Below are 10362 nucleotides of genomic sequence, written 5' to 3' on the forward strand. Positions count from 1 at the left end.
ACCAAGCAAGGTAATTGTGCTAGTAACCTCCCCCTTGCTGCCTCACTGCCAAGCAGCTAAGTAAACTAAAACTACAAAATCTCAAAAAATAGCTTGCAAAAGCTAGCCAAAACTACCTAAAAATAAAACTTTTAATATGCCTTAGCCTCTCCTTCTTAACAAACTTTGGGTAAAAATAAAAATGTAATATTTTTTTAAATCTTAGCCAATCTGTAGCCTCTAATTTTGCCTGTACCATATTGTAATATACCCCTCTATATATCATTAATATTAATGCCCTTCTGCTCTTTGTAAAGGTGTTTAACCAACAAATATAATACTTCACCAAAAAAAAAAAATGTGTTAAAACATCAGTAAACTATAATTAATGCCACACTAAAAACCATTACGTTCACGCTGTTCTTATCCAGTTTTCAAATTATCTTTACATATCCAAATTGCTCTAAAAAGCTGCCATTTGGCTAGCACAGCAAAAAACCTGGGCTTCTCCCCCCCAAAAAATTAACTAAACATCTGTAAAATGGGGGCAATAGCACAGCTTCAATTTAAGATATTCACAAAAGCCAACAGCATAAAAAAAATTAGATCAACTAAAAAAAGCCACTGGTCTTATTACTAAAACACAGCTAATGCAGGTTCAGGCTAAAGTTAATAAATTATATGTTATTTCTGCCCTTAGTTCTATAACCTAAAAGTTGCTAACAAAAATGGTATTAAATATCATTGGTGCTAAAAAGGCATTGGAGTAAAACTTGGTGTGCTCAAAAGTTCAAAATTTTCTAAATAACCAGCTAACGGCCATTCAAAGTAATCTTAAGCACCAGACCTGGCCCACTGCCCTTACAAACACCTCAAAAGTACCATCTAATCTGTGGCCATAAAGGCATACTTAAAGGTTTTCTGGGTAAAGGTATAAACAGTCACAGTGCTCCTTCCAAGCCTATAAACCAGTTAAAAAAATGTGGGCTCCCACATACCAAATCCTGACGGGTCCATAAAAAAAAATGCATGTAAAGTTGGATTATTCACCAAAACATTTAAAAAATCAAGCCACCTGGTATGCCTAGATAATTTATAATTAGTGTTCCTAAAATAACACCCAATATTTAAATTAAAATAAAAGACCAATAAACACTTTGGCCATTAAAACCCCCACAGCTCCAATGCATACATAAATTAAAGCCAAAAAAAGTTGTCACTTTCCATAACAGTGTTTGTTAAATAAATAAAAAAATAAAAACCCTCCTAACAAAAAATATAATCTTCCAGGCTAATAACAGCTGTGTATTTGTTAAGGCCCATATTGTACATAACGCCCATTTTAACCTCACTACAACTGCAGGCAAACATGTTTTTTTTTTATTGGCCTGCAAATAAAAATTTGCAATCAACTCTCAAGTATAAAATGCCCTTTAACTAAACAACCCTGATGCCCGACAGCTTCCAAAATCTGCTTTCATTATTACCAAAGATCCAAAAAATTTCTAACTTACAAGGGCATATTCATATCCTTAAAAATGTATATCAGGTAAAAAAAGGTACCTTTTAAACAGCCTATAAACTGTCTTATTTGTGTCCTAGTTAAAATTTGTTGTGTGCGGTAACCAAAATTGTGCATAAACCCCACTGTACCATTACCATAAGTAAACTAACACTTATAGTGGTGTTGGTTGATTTAAAATTGTGCCTTTATTATTGCTGTTGCAAAAAACATTGCTGTACATATAATTTTTCTGCTAGGCCCAGTGCAAAAAAACAAGTAACATTAACAATTGTTAATAAAATCTTTAATGAAAGTTAAAATAAAAAATCAATGGGCTCATAAATGTAAAAGTTTAGGCCAAAGATGGCACCAAAAAGGGGCCAAAGGGGGAAATTGTAAAAAAAAAAAAAATGGTCTAAGGCCTAAAACTTTGGTCAAGTAAACTGTATGTAAGGTCAGGTAAACTGTATGTGTAACCTGGAGGAAAGGGGAAAGGTAAAAAAAAAAAAGGGGTAAACAAAAACTAAAAAAGCAAAAGTAACAGTTTGTAATTAATAGCTGTCCGGGGGCAAAGCAAAAAACCGCAAAGGGCAAAACTATTAAAAAACAAAAAAAGTTTACTTCGCTTTATCCCTTATATAAATGTAAAATTTTAAAAAAAGTGTATGTAATTTTGTGGTTTTATCCTATATAGGTTCTTGTATTTTATCCATCGGGGGGTGGGGTGGAGGGGGACAGTTTGGCTGCCTTGGCTAACTCCCCCATGCATGCATGTTTAATTAATCAATAAAAAAGCCTCAGGCTGTCTAATCCAAAATCAACCGTGTGGTCAATTTTCCACAACACCACCAATAACCACCACCAATTAAAACACTGCTATTTCCAAATGGATGCATCTTGGTGGAGAGCCAGGGTCAAGTCTCAGAGTCTTCTCTACTGTGTTGGGAGCATGGAAAGGACAGTATTGCTCATGTCAAGGGTGGAAAAGGGCAAAGAATAACTCTCAAAATATAATTATCCTGTGACACCCTGGCACCCCAATAGTCACCACTGTCATGTAATTAGAATATGTTTTGTACAAAGTATGCCTTGTGAGGTATCATTCTAAAAGTCTTGATCTGCTAGATGTTAATAACTCATTGGATTGTATGTGCTATCATTGTATGTGACGTTATTAAGTTTGGCTATGTATGTGTTACTGAAACATGTTCTGAGGTTGAAATCACCCACAAGCAGCCTTTCAGGTACAACAGTAAAAAGGCTTATTGGGGAAATGCACACAAACACAAGGATTACCCCAGGAACTGTGTACAATAGAAACCTTTCAAAGATAGCATTACACAATGGGAACGGTTTGATCCAGGTCACAGCAAAAGAGCTTTCCAGCAAGTGGGAAGTAGATATAAAGGGGAGAGGGTGGGGAGAATGCCATCATGGGGGGCTCACTCTCCCTACCCCACACCTGGAAACACCTGAGGGAAAAAAAATGGAACTGTGGGAAATGATGGTCCCAGGCTAGAGGGATTTCTAACCTGTGTATGAAAACTTGGAAAACCCAAGCTGCAGAGTCAAGGCAGCTTGTGCCTTAAGAATCTTTCAGCCTGTTTATCACTCAGGGTGATTAGTATGTTAAGCTCAGTTGGCGGTTTTGTTTATTTACTAGGTAATTTGCTTTGATCTGTTTGCTATCATTTATAATCTATCCTTCTGTAGTTAATACACTTATTATATGTTTTAATCCAAACCAGTGTGCATTTGACTAAGGTGTCTGGAGAAAATCGCAGCTTGGTTACCACAAGTGTGCATGGTCCTCTTCACATTGAGGGAGAGGTGGATCAGTTATTAAACCCATATACTGGCCAGATTTAACCAGGACAGGACAGTACTGCTCTAGGGTCCCAGGCTGGGAAGCTGAGAGAGCCTATGTGTAAATGCAGCTGGGTGTGTCCCTATCTGTACAAATGCTAGTGAAAGCACAGACTGGGGGACTTTGCAGCTTGTCATAGCAGTACAGGGAAGGAGCCCAGGCAGGTGGGTCAGGGGGCTCAGTGGTACCTGAGTTCGGCACCCTGGGGGGAACCCATCACATATCCCTTTTTGGAGTGAAGAGAAATTTTACTGACATTTCTTTATTGTATCACCAATACCACATAAGCTCACAGAAAAAGATTGTAAACATCTAATATATTTATCATCATTTATGTTATTGGTTTAAATGTATCCACTTTACTCTTCTTGATTGGTTTCTAGCAAGTTTTATGGCTGAAGTCTGATGGCCTAGCATACTGCAAAGACTGCAGGGGGAGGGTCTAAGAGTAGTTTTGTTCTTATAAGTGACTCCAAAAATAAGCATTCCATGTTTATTGTCTCTGTGACTTCCATGGGAAAGTGCTCCCATTGAAGCAAATGGTAGCTTGCCACTGACTTCAAAAGGAGTCGGAACTTGCACTCAGTTTACAAGAAAAAAAGATGGGTTCTTCTTCACCACTGCCAACTTGACAAACAACGTGGGATCGGAAAGTCAAGGTGGGTTCTTTCCATTTTGCCCATGAACTTCACAATCCTGGCTAAAGTGAGTGGTATTTATAGGCTTGGTTTGGGTGCAGTTGAGGTGATGCCTCTTTGTGTCAAGGCAAAGGATTCTAAAATTGGAATTTAATTAAAACTTCTGCTGATGGTCCATAAGACAGACTAGAATCCAACTCATGTCCTTGCAACTGTGGTAGAGGGATAACAGAAGTAAAAAAGAAATAAACATGTATTTACTGAAGTCATTAGATGGGTAGCAAAGTCTATAGATAAAGATGGTGCCCTTTTTAAAGGCATTCTTCTGACCATTATTGTGCTTTAAATTAATTATGGGGCTAAACTAAACTAAAAGAGTCTCATTTGTGGTCTTCCTGCACAGAGGGATGGTAGCTGTCATTGGGACTTGGACACCAGGAGACATACATCAGGAGAAAAGGCAGGGAATCAAAAGGGAGGACCCTCTGCAAACAAAAGATCGCTAAAAATCCTGAGTGTCTCTACATCTTTCTGAATATATATGAGAAAGTCACACACCTGCATGTGTATAGTACTGAGAGGCCAAGGTATTAAATTTCGGTACATTGAACCAGAGTGGACATGTGGCTTATGGTCCTATTCTTCATTAAGGAGACTGTATGAGCTGTCAACACGCAGAGTATTAGAGAGCGTTTCAGAAGCTCCATCACTCAGCTCTAGACCTTCACACTGGTGTCCCCTTAGCTTTTTTCTGATTTTGAAAGTAGTCCTTTGTGAAGGAGATGATTTTCTCCAGATCAATCAGTGGTTCCTCTGTGTTAAGTTTTCCTTCCTTCTGCCTTTGCGCAAGGATCATGGCTCGGAGCAGAGGAGGGTATGGCACACACTGAATGGTTTCCACTGACACTGGAGTAAATTTCTTGAAGGCCTCCTCTTCATGTTTGGGCACCATCCTCCAGTCATGATACATGACTTTGTCAATCTCTTTCACTTCATTATACGTCTTGCCTAAGGAAAGATGATGATGAATAGGTAAACAATATGAACAACAAACTCCATATTGGTGACTATGCCAGTGCAGTGTCTCCAATGCTTCAGCTGGGCATAGCACTGGATATTTTATGGTAGTTACACTATCTGCTACACTACACACTCCCACTACAGGTTGTATAGCAGATAACACAGGCAATTGACTGACAGAACATCTGGATTGTAGTCCTGACTTTGCTGTTGACCACTTCTGTTAGCTTGAGCAAGATATTTCACCTTTCTCTGATTTAGTTTCCATATCTATAAAATAAAGATAATGCTTTCCTGCTTTACAGGGATGTTGGGAAGTTGAATTCATTAATGTTTATAAAACACTTTGAGATCCTTGAATTAAAGATACTAGAAGTGTAAAATTTTATTAAATAAATTATAAACCTCATACATGGTGTAAAATAGCTTTCAGAACATGGGGAATTTCCTGTTTGTCTCAATGAAAGTACTGATTCTGAACCCTAATGATGGCAACTTAAATGACAACATTGCTATTTCATTATTGATTTTAGCAGGAACATTCAGCTAGCGTGTTTATCCACTGTTTTTAGCTATTACAGAAGTCAGAGATGGAAGAGACCGGATTTGTCATAGACTCCATTTCTTTGCCAACACAAATTGTTCACTGTGGTATAGTCACCAGGGATTTCTTCAAGCTAGTTTTAAATGACAAAGGGGACTTCTATCATTTTCCTTGTGAAATTTATTCCACAGTGGACTAGATCGAACTGTTAGGATGAAATTAAGAAAAGGAAAACTTCCTATTATAGATGAGTGGAAAGAGAGAGCTACCAGTGGAGGAGGACTGCTGAGTGGCAAGAAAGCCACCACCTTTTTCCTCCCATGTCAGTTCCTGTCCCTATCCATTTACTTTTTTCTCTAATCCTGTTAGAGAGACAAACACCAAGCTCTATTTACCTCTGAATGTCAAGTATCCCCAGGCTTTCCCATGATCCAAAGTCTGCAAAGAAAACAAACAAAAATTTGCTCTGATCAATTAAAGAACCATTCCCATTCACAAAAAGGACAAACTCATTTTATAGTCTTATTACTCATGATCTACAAAAAGTGAGTCCTACACCTGGGAACTGAATAACTGCTAATCGTGGCCACTATCCTTCTAGAATACTAAGCAAATGCCAAAAGAAGAACAGGAGTACTTGTGGCACCTTAGAGACTAACAAATTTATTAGAGCATAAGCTTTCGTGGACTACAGCCCACTTCTTCGGATGCATATAGAATGGAACATATATTGAGGAGATATATATACACACATACAGAGAGCATAAACAGGTGGGAGTTGTCTTACCAACTCTGAGAGGCCAATTAATTAAGAGAAAAAAAAACTTTTGAAGTGATAATCAAGCTAGCCCAGTACAGACAGTTTGATAATAAGTGTGAGAGTACTTACAAGGGGAGATAGAGTCAATGTTTGTAATGGCTCAGCCATTCCCTTAGTCTCTAAGGTGCCACAAGTACTCCTGTTCTTCTTTTTGCGGATACAGACTAACACGGCTGTTACTCTGAAACCTGTCATTATGCAAGGCACTGCATTTAGCCGTATGGAATGGAAATCCATCAACCTCATGAAAAAACTCGTACAGATACAGACAGACATCATCTTCCTTTCCAAATGCAAGCAGATGGACATCATACCAAAAGGACTAAAGGTAAAAAAATCTATTACAATCTACATATCACACAGACTATGCTGAGAGACTGTGTCACACACTCTCAAAGAAACTGCGAAACCACCTGATCAGCATCCTATACAGCAAACAGGGAAAGATTAAGAATGAGCTCTCAGAACTGGATACTCTCATAAGAAACCAACCTTCCACACAAACTTCCTCATGGATAGACTTTACAAAAACTAGACAAGCCATTTACAAGACAAACTTTGCCTCTCTACAAAGGAAAAAGGACACTAAACTATCTAAACTGCTACATGCCACAAGCAGCCACAACAGTAGTTCCCTTAACCCACCCAGCAATATTGTTAATCTTTCCAGCTATACTCTTAGCCCAGCAGAAGAGTCTGTCCTATCTCGGGGCCTCTCCTTTTGTCCCTCCAGACCCATGAATATGATACAGTTCTGCGGTGACCTAGATATGCTCTAATAAATTTGTTAGTCTCTAAGATGCCACAAGTACTCCTGTTCTTCTTTTTGCGGATACAGACTAACACGGCTGTTACTCTGAAACCTAAGCAAATGCCATTAGACAATCCCTGCAATGAATTTTGTGATGAAGAATGCTACATAATGTGTCTCAATACTATATACTGCCTGCTATCAGCCCTGTAATGACTCCATACAACTACATGTGCGACCATTAAGGTCCTGATCCTTATGTTCACGCATAAACTGTAGTACAAATACTAATCAGTGTTCTGAACTCTGAAGCATAGTCAGGGCCGGCTCTAGCAATTTTGCCGCCCCAAGCAGCAAAAACAAAAGCAAAAAAAAAAAAAAAAAAAAAAAAGCCGCGATCAGCAGCAGCTCTAGTGCTGCTTCATTCTACGGCGGCAGTTCAACAGCAGGTCCATCGCTGAATTGCCGCATGACCGCCCCAGGCACCTGCTTGTTATGCTGGTGCCTGGAGCCGGCCCTGAACATAGTGGCTCAGACTGATACCCTTGTTTCCACAGTGCTCGGATACTATCATACCCTCCCTCAGGCTTTCCTAAATTGTAGATTTTCATTACATGGTGCCTCCTCTGAATCCATGACCTGGTACTTCCTGAGGCACACGAGGAGAGGAGATTCAAGTGTTTTAATATGGAGTTGTGATATAAGAGAGGCTGTGAATACTATAGAGATAGTTTAATAGGGTTGCATAATGGTGATTTGGGAGCCAGCTTTGGAGAGGGCAGGTCTCACTGGAAGTCCTCATTTCCACCAGCCTTGTCTCTATCTATGGTGCTTGTTACCATAGTATCTGAGTGCCTTCAAACCCCAAGGCCAACAGTCAAGCGCTCTCACCTCAGCTGTGTAGTCCACCCTGACCTTGGTAACGACCCAGTAGCAGGGCTCGTCATACTGCCAGAGCCAATACTTGCGGGTGACCATGCGGCCGATGCCAAAAAGCCGCAGCTGGCAGAGCAGCGTGAAGAGGCGGTTCTCGTTCCTCACATCCTCCCAGGCCAGCACAGGTAGGCGTTTGTTCGTGAAGGGTCGGATCATCGTCTCGTAATCCAGGGCGAAGCGCTGGGAGTCTCGGGGACGGTTCTTCAGTGCCCGGTACTCACGGATCTTCTTGGCCATGGCGGCGATTGGGCGGTACAGCTTCTTACGAGCCATGGCAATGGCAGCTCACGGGCCAGCCGGGCAGGTTCAGCACAGACGGCACCAGAGAGATACTGATGCTACTGGTCCCCCGGACTCCTCTTCCCTTCCTCCCCTCAGACACTAAGCTGCCCAGCCCGGGATAGTTCCTAACGCACGAGCCCTCTCACAGACCTCTGCCGCCCTAGGGCGGTGCATCATCCTAACCCGGCCGGCCGGAACTTCCCGTAGCAACGGAAACGCACCAGCCGTCAGCTCCCCGGAGCGATCGGCTAGTCAGCAAGGGGCGCGCTCACTAGACTGGGGCAGAGCTTGGCTGCTGTACGGAGCGGAACATTCCTGCTGCACTGGGGCAGCGGGGGACTGGTTAGAGCAGCGCGCTACGCCTGGTGCCTAGGTCTGCCCGAGTGGGGAAGCGCAGTCATGGGAGGTGGGGGGATCTCTCTCCTGGGGGCTGGTGGGCTTCCCCATGGGGATGTATGTCAGGGCGGGGGGAGGCTCTGTGTATATCGGTGACATGATGGGTCTCCCACCCAGCCCCCCCCGCTGCCCGAGGACTCTGGGAGGAGCTGCCGAGCAGTGGGCTCCCTTCCGAGCTAGAGTTCTCCGGACTCCCAGTCTCCTTGCGGTCACTGCCCCCCAGGCTCTGCGTAGCCCTGCGCGTCTCAGAGCAGACACGGCTCAGATATGCCCCAGATCTGTATTGGCTCTTATTAGCAGCACTTCAGGCTATTTTCAGTCGTAATTCTAGTGTCTAAAAATGATTTTTCCCTTGAATATTGTAATGTGAATTGAGCACTTGTAACAGATGCCTAATGCCAGGCCTGGACGCTGAAGCAGTACTGCCCGTGATTTTATTGCAGTTTCACAATATTTGGGGTTTTTCTTAAAGCTCTAGAACCTGGGGTTCTGGGAGAATCTCAACTTCCCTTTTATTTAAAAAAAGAAATATCTTGCCCTTGTGATTACAGATAAAAACTTTGAAACATGACTTGAGTGCATTCTGTATGATCAAAAACCACAAAGAAAAGGTGTCACCATCCCTAGCATGTACAAAAGTCTGAATCTGTAAAAAGCAACAGAGGGTCCTGTGGCACCTTTAAGACTAACAGAAGTATTGGGAGCATAAGCTTTCGTGGGTAAGAACCTCACTTCTTCAGATGCAAGTAATGGAAATCTCCAGAGACAGGTATAAATCCCTTCTTTGTGTGGGTTTTAGTTGCTATTTATTACCACTCCCTTTCCTCCCCTAATGTCTGGCCTGTTCTCTCTCTCCTTTCAGGTCTACTAGAAGATCCCGGATCAGATGCTTTGATGGAAACTTTTGGTTCCTTGGAATGTAAATACTACATTGAGTCCCAGGAAGTGCCCTGCAGCATAACTTGGAGGAGAAACACTCCTAACAGTTTCTCCAGTACTTGATTATCTGAATCCAATTTTTCCTTTCTTCAATGAGGGGCCTCCTCATATGCCTTATAAATTTAAACTGGCAACAGCTATGCTGTGGGAAAGGATCTTTGAATTGCATTAATTATTAGTGCTGACATTTCCATTAGCCTTTCTAGGCAGGGCTATGGTGTCATCAGCCTCAGATATATAAGTTCTGTGTGACCACTGTTAGTTCAGGGAATGGAGTTGAGTCTGATTGTCCTATAGTTTATTTCAAAGTGAGTGGTTGCAGGGTAGCAGCCGTGTTAGTCTGTATCCTCAAAAAGAACAGGAGTACTTGTGGCACCTTAGAGACTAACAAATTTATTAGAGCATAAGCTTCTGTGGGCTACAGCCCACTTCTTCGGATGCATATAGAATGGAACATATATTGAGGAGAGATATATACACACATACAGAGAGCATAGACAGGTGGGAGTTGTCTTACCAACTCTGAGAGGCCAATTAATTAAGAGAAAAAAAACTTTTGAAGTGATAATCAAGCTAGCCCAGTACAGACAGTTAAGAAGTGTGAGAATACTTACAAGGGGAGATAGATTCAATGTTTGTAATGGCTCAGCCATTCCCAGTCCTTATTCAAACCGGAGTTGATTGTG

At 41.5% G+C, this 10362-nt stretch overlaps 2 protein-coding genes across 2 annotated transcripts in view; one reads left to right on the forward strand and one right to left on the reverse strand.

Annotated features, from left to right (window-relative positions):
• Positions 1–3596: 3596 nt before the first annotated feature.
• On the reverse strand, positions 3597–8566 carry MRPS34 (mitochondrial ribosomal protein S34). Its single transcript, XM_034783125.1, has 3 exons — positions 8015–8566; positions 5948–5990; positions 3597–4996 (listed from the first exon to the last, which is right to left on the reverse strand). The coding sequence occupies exons 1-3, from the start codon at positions 8330–8332 to the stop codon at positions 4713–4715; spliced, it is 645 nt and encodes a 214-aa protein (XP_034639016.1). The 5' UTR covers positions 8333–8566; the 3' UTR covers positions 3597–4712.
• Positions 8567–9490: 924 nt separating this feature from the next.
• The window catches only part of EME2 (essential meiotic structure-specific endonuclease subunit 2), a gene marked incomplete at its 5' end in the record, with an annotated part of 35635 nt that continues 34763 nt past the window's right edge, over positions 9491–10362 (forward strand). Inside the window, 1 exon segment of the mRNA XM_034783126.1 lies at positions 9491–9735. Within this exon segment, the coding sequence (XP_034639017.1) occupies positions 9491–9735 (245 nt within the window).

Source organism: Trachemys scripta, chromosome 10 (genome assembly GCF_013100865.1).
Source record: "Trachemys scripta elegans isolate TJP31775 chromosome 10, CAS_Tse_1.0, whole genome shotgun sequence".
Classification (NCBI taxonomy): Eukaryota; Metazoa; Chordata; order Testudines; family Emydidae; genus Trachemys; species Trachemys scripta.